The sequence below is a fragment of the Oryctolagus cuniculus genome, chromosome 7, assembly GCF_964237555.1.
Source record: "Oryctolagus cuniculus chromosome 7, mOryCun1.1, whole genome shotgun sequence".
Classification (NCBI taxonomy): Eukaryota; Metazoa; Chordata; class Mammalia; order Lagomorpha; family Leporidae; genus Oryctolagus; species Oryctolagus cuniculus.
The window spans coordinates 60652029-60676632 of record NC_091438.1 but is presented as its reverse complement, the minus strand read 5'-3'; the positions used below and the strand labels follow the sequence as shown (position 1 = coordinate 60676632).

The following is a 24604-nucleotide window of genomic DNA, read 5'->3' as shown; positions in this document are numbered from 1 at the left end:
CCATAAGGGATGCCGGTGCTTCAGGCCAGGGCTTTAACCCCCTGTGCCACAGTGCCGGCCTGAAATATTATATTTCTACAAAAATAAATGTACTAATATACACACAACATAAGGTGAGCATTAAGAACATAATATTGAGTAAAAGGATCTGGATACAATAAAGTAAGAACCTACTGTATTATTCTGTCTATCTGAAAATCAATTCACAAGAAAAATGGCTCTGTGGTGATGAATCAGATGAATGGTGACCTTGGGGGGAATGGAAGGTCATTCACTGAGGGTCTTGGGAGTGTGAGAAATGTTCTCTTTGTCCAGCTGGTGGTGATTACTTAGAGCACACAATTGTATGTACACCCATGGTATGTACACTTACCGTCTGCACTTCACTGCATGTGAGGTACCCTGCAGTGAGAGTGTGCGTATGTCATACACCATGTGGTGTCTCTGTGTGTGTCTTTATTGTCAGCTACTCCCTTAGATGTCAATGGCAGGGCATGGGATTTTGTCTCTTCATTGTCTCTTCCTGTTCATTGGTGTTATAGATGTTTGTATAACACTTAGTCCCTGAAGCTAGTAGGTGCTCAGTGAATAGTTACTAAGCCAATTATAGTCTTACTTTAGTGGTGACACTTCAGATCCTCTTTTGGTCTTTATTGAGGTCTGTTTCATTGGGAAAATGAGCCAAATGTCTACAAACACTCAGTAGAGTGTGTCTAATCATTCTCATGCTATTGGGCATTGGATTTTGTTTTAAACATTTCTTAGGACAGTGTGATTGTCTTTAAAATAACAGCTTGCCCTATTTTTGGTTCCTTTATTGGATAAGTCCCCAAAGGAGACACTGCAAGGCAAAGTGTTAAGAAAGATTGTTTGCAGGGCCAGTGCTGTGGCCTAGTGGGTAAAGCCACCACCTACCATTCTGGCATCCCATATGGGCACTAGTTTGAGTCCCAGCTGCTCCACTTCCAATCCAGCTCGCTGTTAATGTGCCTGGGAAAGCTGGGGAAGATGGCCCAAGTGTTTGTGCCCCTGCACCCATGAGGGAGACCCAGATGAAGCTCTTGGCTCCTGGCTTTGGTTTGGTCAACCCTGGCAGTTGCAGCCATTTAGGGATTGAAGAAGCATTAGAAAGATTCTCTCTCTCTCTCTCTCTCTCTCTATCTCTATCTCTATCTCTCCCTCTCCTTGTCTCCACCTATCTCTATAACTCTGCCTTTCAAATTAATAGATAAATCTTTGAAAAGATTGTTGGCAAATATAGTAGATTATTTGCTTACTCTCCATGGAGGATACATTTATGGTGCTGCCGCAGGGCACAGGGACCACCTCCTAACAATGGCAGGCATGGGGGTCCACTATTTCCTCTTAGGCAACAATACCTGATGTTCTACGTTTGTAAGTTAGGAAGTCAGAAATGAGCTTATGTGTGTGACAAAGACCTAAAGAACTGACATCTACAGAACTGACATCTACAGAGGTCCAGCATCCGCATCTCAAAGTCACCCCAATAACCTTCCAGGTGCAGCCCAGTATCTGCATTTCAAAAGTACTGCCTAGATCCTGATGACCTTCCAGGGGGTCCTGCCCCTTCTATCTGGCCTGATAGGCATCCTTTCTCTAAGGCTGCAGAAGCCAGCCAGGCTTCCCCTGTCTGATAACTTCAATGGGAAAAACTTAGAAAGAATTTTTCGTATTTACATCCAACAAGTCCTTCCTTCAGGAGGAGAAGGAGAAGGGGAGGGAAAAGGCGGGAAGGCAAGACCCATCCCCTTAAAAACCCCAGCCTAAATGTGCGCTATACACTCTCTCTCAGGTCCTGTCTAGAGAGGTGCCCATCTGTTCTTACGAATGTCCCTTCCCTAATAAACCTTGCTATTCTGCTTTCCACTACTCTCTGTCTCATGCCTGAATTCTTTCTTGCCCAAAGTCAAGGACCCTTTGCTTCTCTGGTAACACCTTCACCTCTGTTAATTGCCTGTTGGTTGTACATGTTTCCATCAGATAAGCTACCATGTATCAATCTCTGTTTCAGGAATTTCCCTGTGTAAAACTCTGCTTATTCATTATCTCCCTGTGCCCGTAGTAATTCTCAGAAAACCACTGAGAGATGAGCTTACATGCCTGCATTTGGCACAGTGGTGAAGGCACGGCTGGGAATGCCCACATCCCTGTCGGGGTGCCTGGAGGGACTGCCGGCTGCTCTGCCTCTGAGCCAACTTCCTGCTAATGCCCATGCTGGGAGGCAGCAGGTGATGGCTCAGTACTGTGGCTCCTGCCGTCCATGCAGGACATCTGGTGTGCATAGCAGACTCTTGCTGGCCCAGCCCTGGCTGTGGTGAACATTCAGGGAGTGAACCAGCAGATGGAAGCTCTCTGTCTGCCTCTGTGCCTGTCTGTCTTTCAAACACAAATGAAAATAAGTAACAATTGAAAAAAGGATGAACTTGTGGCAGTCAAACCCTTCCTTTCCTATAGGGATAAGGTAATTCATGGTTTCCTGTCACATTATGTGACCATTATTTTAAGTGTCAACCTTGACATGGCTAAGGCATCCATTTTTCTGTGTGTCTGTGAGAATATTTATGGAGAGATCAGCGTGTGAGTCAACAGAGCAAGTATAGAAGATCCACCGTCACCGAAGGTGCTGGCCATCGTCCAATCTGCCAAAGCTTAACTAGAGAGGCAGAGGTGGAGGAGGAGTGAGCTCCCTCTCTGTTAGCCTGCACACCCATTTTCTCTTGCCTGGGGACAGTGGCCCTCCTCGTTCTGTGGTCCTTATGTTACCAGAGAACAGCAGGCTCCTTGTCTTCGCGCAAGAAAGAATTCAGGCGTGAGACAGAGAGTAGTGGAAAGTAAAATAGCAAGGGTTATTAGGGAAGGGACATCTGTAAGAATGGATGGGCACCTCTCCAGACAGAACCTGAGAGAGAGGGCCTAGTCGCTTAGACTGGGGGAGAGCGGGGTTACATGGTTGAGTGGAGAGAGTACACCTGGGCAGGCCAGGCGGGCGGCTCGGCATAGAGGCAGAGGGCTGAGCGCACAGTCTGGTTGAGGCCAGGGGTTTTTAAGGGGATCAGTCTTGCCTCCCCACCTCTGCTCCTCCTGGAACAAAGGACTTTTTGAATGTAAATGTGAAAAATTCCAGCCTGAGTTTTCCCCCTGAAGTTATAAGACAGGAGGAAGCCTGGTTGGCATCGCCCGGGATTGCAGGAAGTATCTGCATTTCAAAAGTCCTGCCTAGATCCTGGAAGAGTACTAGGATGTTTGAAGTGCAGACACTGGGCTGCACCTGGATAGTTATCAGGATGACTTTGAGATGCATATGCTGGACCTAGATGTCAACTCTTTAGGCCTTTTTCAAACATACATAAGCTCATATCTGACTTCCTACCTAACACTCAGACCTGATCTGAGACTTGGACCACAGCTCTTTTTAGTAAAATGGCACAGTCTTACTGTGGTGCACTCTATGCCCCGGACACCAGCTTAGGCTCTAGCCCCTGCTGCCATTGCTGGAAGCCAGGTGACCACATGGCCCCATCACAGGTGTCAGCTCCACCCCCACCCTCATGGGATTCGCTGCTCCTACTTCCCTGCCTTCCCCCCCCAAAGTATTAAGAGAACCTATCCTGAACAGCACTCTCTCTCTCTCTCTCTCTCTCTCGCTCTCGCTCTCGCTCTCACTCACTCTCGCTCTCCTCTCTCACTTTTTCCTTCTTCAGCCCTTCCCTCTGGTCTCTCGGGTTTCCCCACCAATAAACCCTTCCCCTTCCTCCGGTGCTCCGGTGTGCTTTGTGGTGACCTTACAGTTCTCAACCACCCACCTAGCTCTCAGGCCTCCGGACTGGTACTGCATTCCATCACTGCTCTGCTTCTCCAGCTTGTCTTTTAAAAATACAGCAAACAAACAAAACCTTTTTATTTGGTTATCATGTTGACTTCAAGAAAATTTGCAAGAGTTAAAGAATTCTGTAATACCCCAGGTGTTAACCTTTGCCACATTATTCCTTGATGGCCACACTTTTTACCTTGACTTTTCTTGCTAATCTACTTCCTTAGAAGCCTCATTTGTTTTCTTTTTCTTAATACTTCTTAGCTAGGTAGCAATTTTCTTTTTCTCAATTGCTACTTGGTTCTATCTGTAAAGGGTGAAGTACATTTTCTCATTTTCAGATGTAAGTAAGCATCCTAGGTTTTCTAAATTCACCCCACAATAAGTCAAAGGCTTTACAACACACACACATGCTCTAAGTGCATTCTTCTTTTAATTCTGGGATCATTTGAGGAAAGATTTGAAAATCGGGCTGCAGGGTGTTAGAATGTAAGGAGAAGATGGGGTGAGAGTTGCGGCGCAGTGGGCTGAGCTGTGCCTGGCTGTCCCCATCCCACACTGGAGTCCTTGGTAGTCTGCTTCCAATCCAGCTCCATGTCACATGCCCAGGCAGCAGCAGGTGATGGCTCAAGGACTTGGGAGACTCCCATGGAAGATGGAATTCCGGGAGTTCCCCTTGAAGGGTTCCTGGTCCTAGGGCTGGTGCAGAGTGGGCCCTCAACAACTGAGTTCTCAGTAAAGGGGTGACCAAAGGGATGACTGCCCACGTGCCCCTGTCCCTTCTGTGTCTTTCAGAATTCTTACTCCAATCACTGCTGGCTTATTTAAAGAGTCTTTTCTCAGCTGAATGTAGAAATTCCATTTTTCTTGGCTTCAGAGGCACACAGTTCAGAATGACGAAGTCTTGATGGATGCTGAGAACTGGACCAGTTGAGAGGTCCAGGCCCAGGGGTGTGCACATGGTGCTATCGTCCTGCTGTGGGAAACCTACCAATGAATCCACGCTGTGGCCTGTTTGCTGAGCCTGCACACAGACAGGGGCCTGAGCTGAGTGGATGGGTTTGAGTCCCGGTTGCTCCACTTCTGATCTAGCTCCCTGCTAATGGTCTGGGAAACCAGCAGATGGTCTAAGTTTTGGGCTCCTTTACCCACGTTGGAGGCCTGGAGGAAGCTCCTTGCTCCTGGCTACAGATAGGCCCAGCTCTGGCTGTTGTAGACACTGGAGAGTGAACCAGCAGATGGAAGACCTTTCTTTCTGTCTCTTCCTCTCACTGTCTCTAACTCTGCCAGTCAATAAATAAATAAAACCTTCTGTAAAAAAATTTTTTTTCATATACTTGTTGGCAATGTGCCTGCCTTTTCCCCATTTTTAATCAGATTTTTTGCTACTAACTAGGTCATCTTTTAATGAGTGTGGAGCCCTAGGACCTTATCCCCCCTCAAAGATCCTGCCTCTCAGTGCTACTGCATTGGGATGAACTTGTCACTCAAACCGGACCCCAAACCAGACACAGCCAGACCCAGCTGCCTGGCAGGAGGCTTCTGGGGGAGGCACTTCGTGCACCTGCTGGGCCAGAATATTCACTCTTTACTGAGAGGCTCATCCCTTGCAATGGCAGATGCTGAATTAAACCAAGGTTTCGGGCCACCCACCCTCTTTTAGGCCTGAGCCAGCAGCTAACTTCCCAGAACTCCCAGTGTGTGTGTTGGGGGGGGGGGGGGGGCGGAGGCGGTAGCTGGGCAATCCCAGGACGAAGGCGGAGCCAGACAACGGAGCAAGGAGCGGGGAACTGTGACGCTGTGTTAAGCCCTGGCTCTTCTGCCATTGGCACTGCCCACTCCTGGGACCCAGCACAGTGGCCCGGGGACGCGGCCAACTACGGCCCTGCTTTGGGCCTCGGTCCGTCTGGAAGCTTATCAGTCCAGCGAATCCTGGGGGAGGCCTTAGGTCTTGCTCCTTCCTGTGGGTGGGGCCGAGAGCCCCTTTCCAGGCCACAGGGAATGCATGGAATTTGGGGCGGGGCGAGACGCGTTCGCAGCAGGCTCCGCCCCTCCTCACCGCCAAAGCTCTCCTAAAAGCCCCAGGCCCGTCCCGCTGAGGCCTTTCCTCTGAGACCGCAAGACCTGCACCATGCCCATGACGCTGGGTTACTGGGACATCCGTGGGGTGAGCGAGGGGTCCGCCCGGCCGGGGGGGACGGCGGAGGGGCCCTGGGCTGCTGGGGAGGCTTTAGGCCGTGGTTCCTGAGGAATTTCTGGACGCCTCTGAGGCCATCCAGAGCTCCCTGTGCTGGCACCTAGTGTGTGTGTTGGGGGGTGGAGGAGGGGAGGGAGGAGGCAGTGGTTTCAGGCCTAGTATGGGGGCTCACCGCGAGGAGGCAGAGTACCCCCAACTCTGTCCCTTGCCCCGGGTCATCTCCTGCAGCTGGTTCTGCCCATCCGCACGCTCCTGGAATACACGGACACCAGCTATGAGGAAAAGAAATACACCATGGGGGACGGTAATGCACCTGCCTGCCTGCTCTGACTTCTGCCCAGCCCATGGCGATTAACACATAGCAACCCCTCGCGGCTACCCATTGCACTCCTGTGTAGCCCCCAACAGCTGGGGCTGAGCCTGCCCTTCCCGGGGGCCCTGGAGGGTGCAGGTGTGGCGTCCAAAGGCCGGTTGCTGGGCTGTGGTTGGTTGGGGTCTCCCATAGACGTCCCCACACCTTTTAGAAGCCTGTTGCTTGCAGGGTCCAGACCCCTTACCTTCACTCTTTTCCCCCAGACCTGGATATGACACCCGGTGGTTCAGATCCCAGATGCCTGTTTGGGGGAGGGGGTCTCTCCCCCACACTCCTGGTAGGGGTGGTCCTGGGGGAGAGGGCGGCACACTAGGGAGGTTTTGTTCTCACCTCATCTACTTCACAGCTCCCGACTATGACAGAAGCCAGTGGCTGAGTGAGAAATTCACCCTGGGTCTGGATTTTCCCAATGTAGGTGCAAGGGACAAAGTTGGGGGGTGGGATGGGGGAGGAGCAAGGTGTCTGTGCTTCCCTCTCCTTCCCCAGATTGGAGGTCTGAAGTCAGAGCCTTGTGCTCACCACTGTCACCCTGGTTCTCTACAGTGTTTTTCCGTGATGTTCTGTGTCGTAGCTCACTCACTCACTGTACAGAGTGTGTGCTTAGAGCCTGCCATGGGCCGGGCACAGAGGGTACCGGGTGTCCCGTCTGCCCCTGCTCAGGGAAGGGGATGCTGGGAGCCCGGGAGCCCAGCTGACTGCCCTGGTCACCACGCAGCTGCCCTACCTAATTGATGGGACTCACAAGCTCACGCAGAGCAACGCCATCCTGCGCTACCTGGCCCGCAAGCACGGCCTGTGTGAGTGGGGCTGGCTGCAGGGCTGGGCGGGGGCGTCCCCTGGGTGTGGCTGGTCCAGGACACTTAGGTCTCGGTGGTGTTACTGTAGATGGGGAGACAGAAGAGGAGAAGATTCGCGTGGACATTCTAGAGAACCAGGTTATGGACAACCGCATGCAATTCGCCATGATGTGCTACAGTCCTGACTTCGTGAGTGCCCGCTGGATTGAATGTGGCCTGGTTCAGTGAGTTGCACTCTTCTGTTCACATCTGCACTGCTCCTGTTTGCCATTAAACTCCCTGAGGATCTGCTTCTCCAAGAAATTTCCTATCAGTCCAACATGCTGATTCCATACCAGGGGAACTTCAGTTTCAAAATATGTAATTGCCCCAGAATCCAGTTCATGCCTAACCTTTGACCCTCATCAAGGGCTGTCTTTCCCAGCTGTTCCCACCATGTGCCAGCGCCTGGGTACAGACTCCAGTACATAAGTTACGGTAGTCCAAGAAGGGGGCATCTTCATGGGTGCCCTGTTTCCCAGGGCTGTCTCCATGCCCCCCATAAGGATAAGCGTATTTCCCATGGGCAGCCCAGGTGAACCAAGGACCTTGTTCCTCTCCCTCCATCCCCTGAGTGTCGAAGTCTCATCTTCTGTTCTCTGCAGATTACCTGTTCCACTCCCTTGCCGCCCCCGGGGTGGTTCCGGCTGCTCTCCCGAGATCTCTCAGTTCTTTGTCTCTTTGCTTTCACCCCACGTCTGAGCCCAGGGGAAGCAGGTGCTCGTGGCACTCCTGGCTCTGACCCTTAGAGGTTCTATGCACTTCGGTGGTGACAGGATCAGGGACAGTGCTGGGTTCCTCTGTGACTTCCCATTGCTGTGAGAGGCATGGTGTGGTACCCAGTAGGTGTCTATTCAGTGCTGATGAACGAAGTGGAAGGGGGGGCACTGCCCAGGGCCACTCTGCTGCTCAGCCCTGGCCAGCGGGGCCCGGGCAGCACTGGGCGGTGCCTGTCTGCAGGGCTGTGTGTCTGAGGGTGGTGACAGCTGATTCTGCCTCAGGAGAAGCTCAAGCCCGAGTACCTGAAGGGGCTCCCTGAGAAGCTGCAGCTGTACTCGCAGTTCCTGGGGAAGCGGCCCTGGTTCGCAGGGGACAAGGTAGAGTCGGGGGTGGGGTGGGGAGGATGGAGGAGGGGTCTTCCTCTGGGACTGAGCTCTGTCATCCTGGCTCCTGCAGATCACCTTCGCCGATTTCCTTGTCTACGACATCCTTGACCAGAACCGGATATTTGAGCCTGGGTGCCTGGACGCGTTCCCAAACCTGAAGGATTACATGTCCCGCTTCGAGGTGACTCTCTGAGCCTCCTCACTCTGCACTGTCTTTTCCCTGTTCCCGTCCCTCCATGCTCAGAGTCCTGGAGCTAAAGTGCAGCCCAGCTGGGAACTGAGGACCCAGGCTTGGCGTCTTATGTCGGTTGAGTCAGGTGTATCTACAAGGTGTCCCCTCAAGGTGGATAAAATCGTCTTCTCATCTGAAACTAACAAACTAAGAGTGTAGGGGTGAGCCAGTTGCTCAGGGTCCCGGAACCAGTCTCCACTGTGCTGGGCTCCCTGTGAGCACAGATGGCTGTGGGCAGCAGTCAGGGATTCTCCAATTCTGTGCTAAGAGGCGCAGCCTCAGGCCCTGTGCAGCCTGTGTCTCCCCTCCCAGGACTCTACGGGAGAGGCAGGACATTCAGCCGTGTGTGCAGCTGGTCAGGAGGGCTGAGACCAGGGAGGATTGAGGGTGTGCGTCAGGGACACTGGCAGTGATCATACTTGATGGACAGTGTGCTCGCACCAATCAGGTCCCTGTGGGGAAGCACTGAGGTCCCAGGGCTGTGCAGGTGCCGGGATAGATGTGATGCAGGCGCCCCTGGTGCAGGATCCTGTCCTGATTGTGGGATGATGCAGACTTCCTTCCACTCCCTCCCCCCCTCTTGTTCTGACTCCAGTGCCCCTCTGTTCTGCCTGTGACGTAGCGCAGGGCCTGTTTTTGCACAGATGCACGTGCATGGTGACTCCATGCTGGACCTGAGCATAGAGCTGCAGGCTCCGCAGAGCTGGGGGGTGGGTGGTGGTGCTGAGGAGCAGAGCCCTGACCTCACACACGGGCACGTCCATCTCCCAGGGACGGCTTGTTTGCTCCCAACAAATCCTACTTTATCACAGATTTGAAATATGAGGCATTTGGAAAACAGGTTTTTCCAGTCTCCAATCTTTCTTCTGTTCCACTGCCATCAAAGATGTTGTTTTCAGCTCTATCAGCTCTGGATCAGGTCCAGGCCTGTGGCCTTGGTGATTCTGCAACAGTCGGCTCAACGCTGTGTTCCCAGGAGGAGAGGCAGAGATTAGATCTGTGTTGGACCCTCGGGCCCAAACAGGCCAGGCCCGTTAGGTCCAGAACACCGTGCACCCCTCTGAGTTCTTTAGGGAGTCCCTGGGCACGGCTGTCCTGGTGTAGAGGACTTGGCAATGCATGTCCTGGCCTTGTGTGTGGAGTAGGGCTCAGGACGAGGGGCTGAGGCAGTGAGATCGGGCGCAGACACTGAGTGCAGGAGTGAGGACTTCCTGCGTCCAAGGGGGAGTGGGTGGAGCCTGGCCTGGCCTTGATCTGCTGCTTCAGCTCCTCCTGTTCCTTAAGTTCAGGGCTTGCAGAGTCACTGGGTGAGGGCCGGGCTGCTTGCAAGCTTCCCTGGCGTGGGCTCAGCCCCTTTGTCCCGTTGGATGTCCCTCCTGTGGGTGCAATCCCAGGGAAGCCGGCAGCCTCGTTCTGAAAAGAATGTTTGTGTAGACGGAGGTGATGGGGCTTGTGGAGTGGGGAGGTGGAGGCAGAGTGGGAGAGAGACAGAGCCAGGCCGTGTCCTGCCCATCTCCCTGCCCAGTCCCTTAACCCCAAGGAATCCACTGACTCGCTGTGATGCTCGGGTTCCCTTCGGGTGGAAGGTGGCCAGGAACGGACCCTGCGGGAGTGGGGTGGGCTCTGAGTCTGCACCGTGCTGTCAGTCTCTCCTACCCATAGTTCTTATGAAGGCGGGACGTGAGTCGTAAGTAAGGCAGCGTGGAATCAGCAGGGCTGTGGTCCTATGAGACTCCCTGCAGCCAGTGAGGCCCTGGGCAGAGGCGCTGTCGGGGTCCTGCCGTGATGCGCTGGGGCTGCCTGAAGCCCAGTGGGGCCGCAGACCCTGACTCCTTGTGCTTTCTGTTTCCAACTCCAGGGCCTGCCGAAGATCTCTGCCTACATGAAGTCCAGCCGCTTCATCAAAGTGCCTGTGTGTGCAAAGATTGCCATGTGGACAGGAGTATAGGGCCCTGGAAGGAGGTGGGCGTGGCGCTGGGAGCTCAGGTCTCCTGGCCCAGCTTCATACTTCTCACCCCTTTCTCCTTCCATCCAACACCCCCACCCCCAACCTAATGACTGCCTGTGTCTTGAGGCAGCCCCTCCCATGCAGGCTCTGGCCAGGCTCAGCCCCCACCCTTCTAACCATGGGCTCTCTAAGGCTGCTCTTCCCGCACTAAGCCGACCCCACGGTTCTTGTCTCTCTTTGTGGGCCCTGTCTGAGCTCCCCGACTGCCAGAAAGATGGCTGTGCCTGGGCTGCGGCCCTGCTCCCCAGTGGGGTCTCCCCAGTGCTGTCTGGTCCCTAGAAAGGCCTGACCTCAGCTGGGGCCCTTCTTACCTCCTTTGTTGCACTGGACTGTGCGCTAACTGTGCAGACCTTGATGGATTTTCTTTGTTCTGCTGCCACAGCAGGGGCTGGGTGGGGCAGGATTAGTGTGGGGGGAGTGGGTGCTCAGGCAGGGCTATGAGGGATCTTGTGCATTTCCGGGCCCTATCTATGTCGCTCTGCTCCTCTCCCTGGGTTTCTTCTATGCTCGGGTTCTCGGTCCTTCACCCTGGAGGGAGGGCACCGAGGGCCACGTGCAGCTGTGCCATGTTTCTGAGAGCCGCTGGGCTGATGGGGACGGGGCTGAGCAGGCTTGGGCAGACCCCTCTGCCTCCTCCTCCTGGAAGCTTTCCCTGATGCAGATGCTCCTTGTCTACAGTTTCAGGATGTTTCTCAATAAAACATCCCACTGTATAATCATTGTTGTCTGTGTGTATTTTAAACCCCAGCTGAGTCATGGACCCATGGAGGAGGCATGTGTCCTGGTGCCTGGCATACAGGAGGTGTACCCCAAGTTTGGAAATGTGGTCAAATTCCTTCTCAGAATCCTATGCCAGTTGTCACTCTTCATGGGGGCCTGGCACTCTGCGAGGTTGTTCCTGAGCCAGAGGAGGTGTAGAGTAGCACCCACAAGGTTGTCCTTTGGAATCTGTCAGTGCAATCACTGCCTGAAGCTGCACTTTGAAGTCAAATAGAAATGCCACAGTAGATCTGATGGTAACGTTGGTGGGAAACAAATGATTCATTCAAAAAGATACATTTTGTAGGGTCAGAGTTCAGCCAAACTAAATGCTTCTGAACCTGTAGTGCAAAGGTAGTTAAGCCAAAGTTTTCTTACACTTAAGTCAGAAGAGAGAAAAGTCCTGGAAGTTTCAGGTGACATGTTGTAAATCAGGTGGTAGAGGTCCATCTGGAACAGGAGGCAGCGAGCATCTTCCCTAAGCGGCCGGTATTCAGGCTTTGCAGGGCACACAGTCTGTGCTGAGTTCCCCACCCTACGTTTGTGAAGAATCAACCGTGGATAATACGTGCAGGAATGAGCCAGGGCTGTGACCAGCACGACTAGATTACACAAGCACGTGGTGCAGAAACAATGAGACCAAGCAGCTCAGTTCTTAATGGGTGAGGGCCTCGAGCCGACATTTCCCAGAGGAGATGTACAATAGGCACCCGGAAGTTGCCCAACAGCACTGAGCAGAGAAGGGCAAGGCGCCACTGCACGGGGTCGCCCCCCACACGCATTGTGATGGCTGTGGCCCAAAGCAGGACAAAGCAAGTGCTGTGTGCTTGGGGAAATTGGAACCTTTTGCTCCGTGGTGTGAATGTAAAATGGCCCAGCCATTATGCAAATCTGCATCGTGGTTCCTCACCAAAAAAAAAAAAAAACAAAAAAAAAAACCCTAGAATTTCATATTATGCAAGAATTCCATTTCTGGGCAAGTAAGGAAAAAAAGAGCAAGTTCTTGAAGGTCTGTTTGTCCACCCACAACCACAGCAGCCCCACTCACGACAGGGATGGACCCACCTCAGTGTCCCCCATTAGAGGAGTGGGTGAGGACAGGTTGTGCCGACCTGCAGGCTCTATTGCTGTGTTGATCCAGATCCAGGAGCCAAGAGTCTTCTGGGTCTCTCATGCGGGTGCAGGGGCCCAAGCACTTGGGCCATCTTCTACTGTTTTTCCAGGCCATAGCAGGGAGCTTGACTGCAAGTAGAGCAGCTGGAACTCAAAGCTGCACCTGTATAGGATGTCAGTGCTGCAGGCAGAGGCTGAACCTACTACGCCACAGCGCAGGCCCCCAAATGATACAATTAAAACACAACAGGAAGCAACAGGTTGCTATATGAGGGTATTTAAAAATATGAATTTGGAAAATATGTTTATTTTGGTTCAAAAGTGTCTGAAGGGATGGCGCTGTAGCCTAGCTGGTGGAGCTGCTGGTACAGTGTTGGAATCCCATGTGGGCAGCAGTTCGAGTCCGGCTGCTCCACTTCCAATCCAGCTCTCTGCTATGGTATGGGAAGACAGTGGAAGATGGTCCAAGTCCTTGGGCCCCTGCACCCCTCGTGGGAGACCTGGAGGAAGCTCCTGGCTCCTGGCTTGGGATCGGCACACCTCCAGCTGTTGCAGCTCTCTGGGGAGTGAACCGGCAGATGGATGACCTCCCCCCACCCCCGCTCTGCCTCTCTATAACCCTGCCTTTCAAATAAATAAATTTAAAAAATGGTTTGAAATCCATATGTAATTTTGTAGAATATGCATTTTTATGAACTTTCTGAAGATCCCTAGTATGCACAGATTTCACAATCCTTTTGAACCAATATAAGCTTATGTTTTGGTTGTATTTTCCATGGACTTTTTTGAAGTCCCTTCTAGTTCTTGGTCTCAAATCTCAAATTAAAGGGTATGTCGGGGCTGCACTATTGTGCAGTGAATTAAGACGCCCTTATTAAAGATGAAACATGCATTTCAAATCCTTGGACAGAAGTAGTCTAACTGTGCACTTCAGATTTAGGCAAGCGCAAAAGTTGATCTGATATCGCGTCTCAGTCTTTTGATGAAATCAAGTGTAAAAGTTGACCTGATGGGACTAGGACCTAGCTGGGGATGGTTTGGCGTCTCCTGGGTGATTTTGCTCTGAAGGAATGGCTGCCTGCATTGTGTCTCCTGCCTCTGTTTGTAATCTGCTGCTGCCCACTACAATGTCTATGCCTAATATCCCCACTGTGGAACCAGTAGGAAGAGACCAACCTCCAAGAGGTGCCAAGACAGCAGCTGTAACACATCATCTATTCTGCGCTGTGCAGTCCCTGGGGAAGAGCTGAGGGTGCCGGCAGCTCTGCTCCGCGGTGTTCAGCAGGGGCCCTGCACCGTGCTGAAAGGGAAAGCCTCAGGCCCTGGTCCAGGCTGTGTCTCCCAGCCCAGGACACTGTGGGAGAGGCAGGGCGTCAGCAGTGTGTACGGAGTTGGCATCTGCAGGCTGAGACGAGGTAGGATTGAGGTTCAGTGTCAGAGTCACAGACGACGCTCGTGTGTGATCTCCAGAGCGTGGGTGCCCGCGTGGGGAAGCGCTGAGGTCCCAGGGCGGCCGCTCGTGCTGGGTTTGAGGGCGCACCTGGGAGCCCTGTTAAGCGGCATTGTCCCGAGCTGTTCACGGGGGGCACGTTCCTTCCCTTCCTCGCTTTGTTCCTTTTCGTGGCCACGTGTCCTGTGTGACATGGGCAGGTCCCTATTTTCACTCCTCTGCACTGACCCTCTGCTCTGGGGGAGGCACGGCACCAGGCACGGTGGGACGTGCCAAGGTGACCCCGTGCTGGGGAACTGCAGGCACAGCAGCTGGGCAGGCCGTGTGGCAGCACCTGCGGTGCCAGGCGCACCGCCTGGGCCCCACCTCTCTGCTAATCACGTCCCAGGGCAACGCATCTGATGGCAGCACAGCCTGGTTTATCACAGACTCGGGCATTGAGGCCACTGTCCCACCTCCTTTCAGCCTAGAATCTGTTACCCGTCCCACCCTCCCACCCAGAGCTGCGCCTTCTCAGCGCCTTCTCATCGGGTCTGGCTCAGGGCCAGACTTGCAGCCTTGGAAATGATGAAGGGCTGGCTGTGGGAGGGAGTGTTTACTGGGGACGCTGAGAAAGACAAATTCCAAAACTCTTTTGTAGTTTGTTTCTCTCTCTCTGCCTTGAGGCAGGAGACAATGCAGGGCTTATTGGAAGCTCAGAAAAAGAACTTGCAAGTTTGAGAAACTCTCTTTGCAGCTGTGTATATACAGGATAATGTTAGCAGGCTACACAGCAGATGACTTCAAATCCCCACTAAGGCCCTCGCCAAGAGCAACCCATATAAAATCACAGCCCTGGTCATCTTTGGGGCCTAAAGTCTCAGTCTCAGTCTGAGCTTTGGTTCTTGACCAGCTTCTACTCCCTTAAGATGTGTACTTCCTCGGGGCTGGCGCCATGGCTCATTTGGTTAGTTCTCTGCCTGCGTTGCCAGCATCCCATATGGGTGCCAGTTCTGGTTCCAGTTGATCCTCTTCCAGTCCAGCTCTCTGCCGTGGCCCAGGAGGGCAGTAGAGGATGACCCAAGTGCTTGAGCCCCTACATCTGCATGGGAGAGCAGGAAGAAGCACCTGGCTCCTGGCTTCAGACTGGTGCAGCACCGGCCGTGGCTGCCATTTAGGGAGTGAACCAACAGAAGGAAGAACTTGCAGCCCTGGCGATTTAAGAACAGCTGGTCCACCTGCATGAGGGAAGGGAGCTTTGGGTTGCAGCTTCAGCTTGGGGGTCAGGCGGCCCTGGATCTCTGCAAAGCCTTTGTCCACTACCTGAGCCCTCTCTCTCCTGATAAGAAGGTGCACGAGGCTTGGCTGGGCATCCTTCAGCCTGGTCCCTGGGCTGGGCTGGAGGCGGGGAGGGTTGGGTAGCGGGAGACTGGGCTCCGTGCCCGCTGGGGAGGTCAGGACCTCCTGCTTCCAGGGCAGTGATCAGGGCCCCGCCTCGCTGTTTTCTGCGGGTTTACCTCCCTCTATCGATTTTCATCCAGGATTTGCTGAGTCGCTGGGTGAGATCTGGGCTCTCTGCCAGACACACGTGCGTGCTCTAAGCGTCCTTGCTCTGTAAGAGTCCCCGCTCCATGTGCGAACCCTGGCAATCCCGGAGCCTCCGGAGAAGAGAGAAATCTGTGTGGACAGGGACTGACGGGCTTGCTGTGGAGGGGAGCAGAGAGCACACGGGGCAGAGTGCAGCTGGGGCTCAGGCACAGCTGTGCATCGTGGGGAGGCGGCTCTCCTCCGTGCAGCTCAGGTTCCCTCCGGGTAAATATAGACCTGAACTCGCAGGGCGGTGGAGCGGACTTTCTGGGCCTCCACGGCCGTCTCCAGTGGGGCAGCCACCTTGCTCAGTGCAGAGTCTCCCTGACTGCTGGGTCCTATTCAGGAACGACCTCAGTCGAAGGTCCCTGAAGAGTGAGCTCCCCAGGGCCGTGGACCCTAAGGAGACCGTGTGGTTCTCCAGGCATGGAGCCCGCGGGCAGGCAGCTGCCAGGGTCCTGCCGTGCTGGGCCTGCACTGGGGCTGCTGGAAGCCCGGAGGGGCCGCAGACCCTGAGCTCTGCCCTGTCCCCACTCTCAGGGCCTGGAGGAGAAATCAGCCCACATGAAGTCCAGCCGCTTCCTGCCGAGACCGGGGTTCACCTAGGTGGCCATTGTGGGACAATAAGCAGGGCCTAGAGAGGCCAGGAGATGCGAGTGGGCATCCCGCGCTCAGCCCACTGCCTAGGACCCTGGGGTGCAGCTGATCTAACTTATCAAAAGCTTGGTTCTGGCCAGCGCCGCGGCTCACATTGTTAATCCTCTGCCTTTGGCGGTGGCACCCCAGGTTCTAGTCCCGGTTGGGGAGCCGGATTCTGTCCCGGTTGCCCCTCTTCCAGTCCAGGTCTCTGCTGTGGCCCGGGAGTGCAGTGGAGGATGGCCCAAGTACTTGGGCCCTGCACCCCATGGGAGACCAGGAGGAGGAACCTGGCTCCTGGCTTCAAATCGGCGCAGCGCTGGCCATAGCGGCCATCTGGGGGATGAACCAACAGCAAAAGGAAGACCTTTCTCTCTCTCTCTCACTGTCTAACTCTGCCTCTCAAAAAAAAAAAGCTTGGTTCCTGTCCTTGGTGACACATCATAATAATGAGGACAAGGTTTGAGAGTAAAGGGAACAGAAAGTAATGTGTCAACAACCGAGGACAACAGCAGATAAGCAATCTCAAGAACTACAGAACTACTGTCCTGCACGGCGCCGGCCTGGCACTTCTGCAGGTGCTGAAGCCGGTTGCAGGTCTGATAACAGATATCTCGGCCTCAGCACAACTCCCTGGAAACTGGCTCCGTGGCTTGACTGCATCATGAGCAGGGACCAGCAGAACGTTCTGCAAATCTAAGCGGCTACAGAGTGTTTTCTGGCTGGAACCTGAAGGAGGCAACGTATGTGTTCTGGATTCCAGTGCTTCATCCACCAGGATGAAGCCCCCTCAGCCTGTGCCCTTGGTTATTTCTCCCCCTCACAGTCTGCTGCAAGGAATTTCAACCTCTGGTCTTTTGGCCTGGGAGGGCCAGATGATTGCAACTTGAACCAACTTCCTCAAGGCCAGGTTCTGGAGTTCCCAAGCAAGCATTCTCTATCCATTTGAACAGATACTTGAGAGGGTCCCAGGCTGAGTAGTTTGCTTTTCATCAGAATGTGAAAAGAAACAAAAATGAGTTTGGTTACAACTTCCCCAGCACCAACCCTTCATTCCACATCTGTGGAATAGGGGCTCTGACTCCATTCTGACGCCTCGCAGCCGACTTAGGAGTCAAGGTCTGAACCTGCGTTTGTCAGGACTCGTGTTGAGTTCTAATGCTTTTGCAGTAGCTTCACGGAGATTGCTGATCAGTACAGGGCGTAGGCTCAGTACCAAGAGGACTGCAAGGCCAGGATGGAGAACGCATGGAGAGGCCCTCGTTTCACTGGGAATCCGGGAGGAAAGACCTGAGAAACAATTACTTAGTCCTGTGCAGGTATCATCTAGTAATGGGGTATGACGACCCTGAAGAGACACAAGCTCTGGAGAGGTCTGGACACTAGCAAGGCCACAAGTACCGGACTGAGTTCATCCAGGAATGGTTCCCAGCCCCGCCTCATGGACCAGTGCTTCTTCTGAGAGAATAGACTGGCCTTTTGGATGTGCACTGGCAAATGTATCTGTCAAGTGGTGAGCACGTGGCATAGGAAGCAGTGCAAAAGTTCCCGTTGGCTTAGCCTTGAGAGTTATCTCAGACACATCACCCTGGGAGAGGGGAAGGGGAAGGCACAGCTCATCAGAGTACTTTTCAGTGGGGGAAATGAGCTTTGCAAACCCAACCCCTGGTTTCAAAGGATGACGAGATGTAGAGAGGACCTGGAAGAGGCAAACTGATATACAGTTGTTGGTATCTGAGTTAGCTCTTCAAGATATCGCCTCATTCTATTTTTTAAAGTAATATTTATATCCTTACTTTGAGGCATCAGGAAGGGTCTCCTATATACTAATTTAGGGGCTATCCCTATCCGGAGGAGGGCAAGAGGCAATACCTTATAACTTAGGCTAGTTTCCTGGCATCATTTGGCGATTGTCTTTTTCAAGTTGTAGTTCATCTTTTTGGCTTTCCCAGCAGATTGTAATCTTCAGGATGTATGCAACTTCCGTGTTTAATAAGGGGCTGTATGGAAAAGGGCCCACTATCACTGTGCCTAATAGAAGAAGGGGGTCTACTAACACAGGTAAGTATCTGAAGCTCCCAGTTGTCCTAGGTATCTGAGCGACGTCTATCTGTCAGTCATCCAAGGAGTGGGCACCACATGTTGTGTGCCCCATTTGGTTGGCAGCATTTTTTGCTCTTGGGTTGTTCTGAACACATACAGGGCAACCCTGAGTTAGTGAATGCATTACCTGTTGAAGATGAGATCTGTGTGAATGATCTACAAAGCTCATCCGGGCACCCCCCAAAACGTGTCCTCTCATGCATGTGCTCTGTGATGGGTCGGACCAGGGCCTTGGGTATCAGGACGAGTCCGTGGGAGCTCTGTCTCCACCGGAGGGTGTTATCCCAAGTGTCAAAAACCCAGTCTTTTGCTCTTGTCTCATTTTTCTCAGTATGATGATTTTTTTATATTGGACTAAATCAACCTGGAGTGTCAAGGCCCCGAGAAAGCTCTTTCCTTTAGCTGCTGCTTTGACAGCGAAATGCTATGTGTGCTATGTAGACACACACAGCCAGGTGTCATGTGTCCATCTTATGGCGACTGGGGCAGTGCATCGTGGTCGCCTGTTCTCACCCCGGCACTGCCTGCATGAGTCAGGTTCTCAGCTGCGTGTTTAGCGTACATATTTGCTATTGTCAGGAACGCCCTGGCCTCCCGAATAGCACAGTGAGCATGCGCAGTCATGAAGACGTAGCTGGGGACTGTGTAAATGTTCACCTTCTTTCCTGTTGATAGCTGGAGAGCTCCCGTCACAGAGGTCGATTGAGCTTTCTGGGCTGAAATCCTGGGCGGCAGTGTCATTGCTTCCAGCACCTGTCGTGCTGTGCCCACCACACACCTGGCCCTTCGTGGTCCACTCTCTGCAAAACTGCTCCCGTCCGGGAGGCACTCCCAGTCAAGCTCAGGCGGGGGCTGCTCCAACAGGTCCATTTTGCTGGAGTAAATAGTCCCTAAGGTTTCCAAGCAACCACGGTGAAGGAGCTCATTTTCCTGGATAGGCGGCAGAGCGGCAGGATTTAGGAGGGCAGCCTGATGATTTACCCCGTCGTCCTGCTGTTGCCCCAAGCCTGGCCCGAGCACACCTCCCATAGTTTCTTTCTTACCTTTCTTACATTGTCTCCCTCTACATTAGGACGCATCAAGCTCTGAGGTTGGGATGACAGTTATAGGACCAAGAGTCTGATTAGGGTTCCCTTCATGGGGGCTTTGTGCTTCTTCTCCTGCTTCGTCCATAACTATGCTTTGCTAACCAGAAGTACACAGAATATTTGCCAAGTGGGGTGATGACTTGCAAGGCTAGTGGTAAGCAATGCAGTCATTCTCTGAGGATCTGCTTTATATGTTGGGCTTGAACATTTCCAATTTAACAAATCAGTGGTGGGAGAAAGACTGCAGGCCCCGCAGTACCCTGCTGTGTGTGCTTCTGCATTTAAGCCTTGTATGGGGTATTGCTGTAAGGAAATTTGCCCTGACTCAGCTACTGGTACCCCCAGCAGAAATGGGTTCCCAGCCCAGGTTTTGAAGGAAGAGACCCTTCCCCTTACTTGAGTTATACTCAGGTGGATTTCCTCCTGTCACACCCTTCCTTTTGGGGAGGTGAGGAGAGAGGTTTAGAAATAGAAGCCTTTGGGGGCCAGCTCTGTGGCATCGTGGGTAAAGTCACCGCCTGCAGTGCCAGCATCCCATAAGGACGCCGGTTCGTATCCTGGCTGCTCCACTTCCAATCCGGCTCTCTGCTGTGGCCTGGGAAAGCAGAAGATGGCCCAAGTGCTTGGGCCCCTGCACCCATGTGGGAGACCCGGAAGAAGCTCCTGGCTCCTGGTTTCGGATCAGTGTAGCTCTGGCCATTGCGGCCACTTGGGGAGTGAACCAGCGGATGGAAGACCTCTCACTCTCTCTCTTTCCCTCTCTCCCCTCTGTGTACTCTGACTTTCAAATAAATAAATAAATAAATATTTTTTAAAAAGAAAGAAAGAGAAGCCTTTGGCATGGCAAAGTACATATTTTTTCAGTTCTCCTTTTTAAGAAGAGGTCAAAGGTATTTGCTTACTCATTAGTTTAGATGTCTGTTTACAAAGGTTTTGTATACAAAACATAACCATTTTAAGCCCTAAGTAAAATCCTGATTTTGTTACCAGGAGTGTTAACCTTAACTTGAAAATTTCTTTGAAAATTGACCTGATTTAAGGTGCATCAAGGAGAACAAATTAAAAAAAATAATTTTCAACTCCTTGGAAGTGGGGGTTTGATGATACAGAGACTGTTGGAGCCAGGGAGCCTCTTCCTTCCTTCCTTCCTTCCTTCCTTCCTTCCTTCCTTCCTTCCTTCCTTCCTTCCTTCCTTCCTTTTTCTTTTTTAAAATTTATTTTATTTTTTTAAAAGGCAGAGTTAGAGAGAAAGAGGGAGAGATACAAAGAGATCTTCCATCTGCAGGTTCACTCCTCAAATGAACACAATGGCTGGAGCTGGGTCTGGTCGAACCCAAGGGACCAGGTGCTTCTTCCAGGTCTCCCATATGGGCGCAGGGGCCCCAGCAGTTGAACCATCTTCTGCTGCTTTCTCAAGAGCATTAGCAGGGAGCTATATCAGAAGTGGAGCAGCTGGGACTTGAACCAGGACCCACATGGGATGTCTGCATTGCAATGGCAGCTTAAGCCATTACACAACAACGCCGGTCCATTGAGTGCCTATTTCTTAATTTTTTTTTAGATTTTATTTTATTTATTTGAAAGACAGAGTTACAGAGAGAGGTAGAGACAGAGAGAGAGGTCTTCCATACACTGGTTCACTCCCCAGATGGCTGCAATGGCCGGAGCTGGTCTGATCTGAAGCCAGGAGCCAGGAGCTTCTTCCTGGTCTCCCACACAGGTGGAGGGGCTCAAGCACTTGGACCATCTTCTACTGCTATCCCAGGCCACAGCAGAGAGCTGGATCGGAAGAGGAGCAGCCGGGACTCGAACCGGCACCCATATGGGATGCAGGCACTTCAGGCCAGGACTTTACACCACTGCGCCACAGCACCAGCCCCCTATTTCTTAGTTTTATCAGTTCTTATTTTTGTCTGGGATAAACATTAACATAAGCACAGCCATCAGCTAGCCACCATCTAGACATCCTGTTCTATTGGAATACAAGCATCATATCTGGTTAGTATCCCCTTTAAAAAAAAACCATTTATTTATTTGAGAGTCAGAGTTACACACAGAAAGAAGGAGAGGAAGAGAGAGAGGGAGGTCTTCCCTTCACTGGTTCACTCCCCAAGTGGCCGCAACAGCCAGAGCTGCGCCCATCCGAAGCCAGGAGCCAGGAGCTTTTTCCAGATCTCCCACGTGGGTGCAGGGGCCCAAGGACTGGGGCCATCTTCACTGCCTTCCCAGGCCATAGCAGAGAGCTGGATCGGAAGAGAAGCAGCCGGGACAAGAACTGGTGCCCATATAGGATGCTGGCACTGTAGGCTTAGGTCCAGCCCACTATGCCACAGCACTGGCCCCTGAGAGCTACATTTCTTGGCCATTTCCAGGGGCCCAGCTGCAAGTCCCAAGGTCAAAGGACTAAATTTGAAACTCGGCTTCTGAGAAAGCCTGGCAGAGAGCGGGCACTGCCTCCTCGTCCTTCCTCCTCCTCCTCATCTCCTCACCCTCAAGCCTTTTCTGCCTCTTTCCTTCTATGCCCTTAGAAGTCCCAGCTCCCACCAATGACAGCAAAGTCCCTCTCCTGCCGTTACCCCACCCCCGCCAGCCTGCCCATCGCAGGCTGTGTCCTTTCCGGGAGCTCAGCCCAGCTCCCCCAGGCTTCTCTGAAGGACCTGGCTTCCTGGGGTGCAGGCACTGCCCCCCAACACGTCTCAATGGGTGGGGCCCAGGCATCCCCCACAGAGAGGACACTTTTCCTCACTGTGAAGCCCCCTTTCTTTATTTCTTTTTCTTTTTTAAAAGATTTATTTATTGATCTGAAAGTCAGAGTTACACAGAGAGAGAAGGAGAGGCAGAGAGAGAGAGAGAGAGAGAGAGAGAGAGAGAGAGAGAGAAAGGAGGTCTTCCATCCACTGGTTCACTCCCCAATTGGCTGCAATGGCTGGAGCTGCACCCATCCGGAGGAGGAGCCAGGAGCTTCTTCCCGGTCTCCCACTTGGGTGCAGGGACCCTAGCACTTGGTTCTACTGCTTTCCCAGGCCACAGCACGGAGCTGGATTGGAAGAGGAGCAGCTGGGACTCAAACAGGTGCCCACACGAGATGCCAGCACGGCAGGCGGCAGCTTTACCTGCTACGCCACAGCGCCGGCCCCACGAAGCCCCCTTTCATCACCCCTCCTTCCGCTGTTTTCTCAGACGCCTTCCAGGTGCCCCTCCCCGTGGGCTGCCTGGCTGCCCTGGGAACGCCTTTCCTGGTTCATCTCCCACTGCCCTGGGTACCTCTGGGACAAGTTTCCACCTGTGTCTTTTTAATTGTCTCCGGTGGGGCTTGCTTCCAGCTCATGAATTGTTCTCTATGAATCTTCTTGCCCATGGATCACCCTGTGTAAAACTCTGCTTCTCCATTATCTCCTCGTGGGTTAGTCACTTCCTGTAGAAATGTTGAAATGGGAGCTGCGCAGTCAAAAGCTTTATCTCTTACAGGCACAATGTAATCGTGGTGATTCTGTTCTAGGTTTACTATCATACAATGTGCTGCTTATTGTTTTCCCCAGGGTTTATTTATTTGAAAGGCAGAAATACAGAGTGGGGGGGAGAGAGAGGGGGAGAGAGAGAGAGAGAGAGAGAGAGAGAGATCTTCCATGCACTGGTTCACTCCCCAAATAACCACAATGGCCAGGGCTGGGCCAGGCTGAAGCCAGGAACCGGGAGCTTCTTCCATGTCTCCCATGCGTGTGCAAGGGCCCAAGCACTTGGGCCATCTTCCACTGCTTTTCCAGGTGCATTAGCAGGGAGCTGGATCAGAAGTGTAACAGCTGGGACTTGAACCGGTGCCCGTATGGGATGCTGGCACTGCAGGTGGAGGCATAAATCACTGTGCCAGAGCGCCAATCCATGGTGATTAATTTTATCAGTTAACTTGGCTGGGCGGAGAGATGCCAGGATAGTTGATAACGTCTTGTTTCTGGGTGTGGGCACGGTTCTCTCACCTTTATTTATTTATTTATTTATTTTAAGAAAAGCAGAGTTACAGAGAGGCAGAGGCAGAGAGAGAGAGAGACACAAACACACACACATAGAGAGAGAGAGAGAGAGAGAGAGAAGTCTTCCATCTGTTGGTTCACATCTGGAATGCCCAGATGCCACAATAGCTGGAGCTGGGCTGATCCAAAGCCAGGAGCCAGGAGCTTCTTCTGGGTCTCCCATGTGGGTGCAGGGGCCCAAGCACTTGGGCCGTCTTCCACTGCTTTCCCAGGCCATACCAGAGAGCTGGATTGGAAGTGGAGCAGCCGGGACTCGAACCGGTGCCCATATGGGATGCCAGCACTGCAGCCGGCAGCTTTACCTGCTACACCACAGCGCCAGTCCCTGACCTTTAATCTTGAGCTGAGACTTAGGCCATCATCCCCCAACCCCTTCTCAGCCTCACACGTGATCTTAATCACACCTGCTTGCAGGTGGCACTTCACCCCCATAATCCTGAGTTTGCATTGCACACACATGTACACGTTTATAATTAGTGTATGAATAGTCATAAGTTGTATACACGCTGCTTCTATGGAATCTTTCCGTGGAGAACTCTGACTGGCACACACAATGGACAAATACACAAGAATCAATGCAGAAGCAGGTAAAACCAAATGTAACAAAAAAAGACCAGACCGTATCCGTTTATTGGTGGGGGTGGGGGTTCTATTTGGAACGCACTGCAGAGCTGCCTTATAGACAACACCATGAGGTTTGCACAGAGAAGGCCCGAGCCTCCCTGTTCATCGCCAGTGCCTTAGGGGCTCGCACAGGGCAAATCATCCGCCGGCCTGCGGTTTCTCTGATTCACTGTGCGGCCCTGGGAGGCGTTACAGCTGCAGGAAGAGCGGGAAGAGCTGCTGCTATGGTGACCCCCATCCTGCTGTGCACACCCAGGCGCCATCAGTTCACACATCCAACTTTCAGAGATGTTAAATGCAGGGAGGGTCCCAGCTGAGCGAGGCAGTGACTTGTGGGAGTGTTCTGCACACCCTTCTCAGTCATGGCGGATAGCTTTAGAAGCAAGTTCAGTTCCTCCTGCCTAAGCTCCTACGGAATGAGCACACCAGCACTGCCCGGGCCTGTGCAACGTGCTGAGAGCCGTGCTGGAAGCTCACAGCGCTCCCTAGCCTGAGCCCTGGGCGAGCCTGCTGCCCAGCCTTTCCCCCAGTAGGCTTTGTCACAGTCTCCTCCTCTCTTTCCTGATGTGCACCTCGATGCCTGCAGGACTGCCGCCAGGGCAAGCTTCATTCCTTGATGCTCCTTGCAAGCCCCACCCACTGCCACAGCAGGG

The 24604-nt window shown here is 52.9% G+C and overlaps 2 protein-coding genes across 2 annotated transcripts in view; both read left to right on the top strand.

Moving 5' to 3' along the window:
* The window catches only part of LOC100357148 (glutathione S-transferase Mu 1), a 45360-nt gene that overhangs the window by 9326 nt on the left and 11430 nt on the right, over positions 1-24604 (top strand). The window lies entirely within an intron of this gene.
* Positions 5550-11300, top strand: LOC138850583 (glutathione S-transferase Mu 1-like). The gene is made up of 8 exons (XM_070077920.1): positions 5550-5999; positions 6258-6333; positions 6749-6813; positions 7118-7199; positions 7288-7388; positions 8240-8335; positions 8415-8525; positions 10435-11300. Exons 1-8 carry the CDS (start codon positions 5964-5966, stop codon positions 10522-10524), a joined length of 657 nt encoding a protein of 218 aa, XP_069934021.1. The 5' UTR covers positions 5550-5963; the 3' UTR covers positions 10525-11300.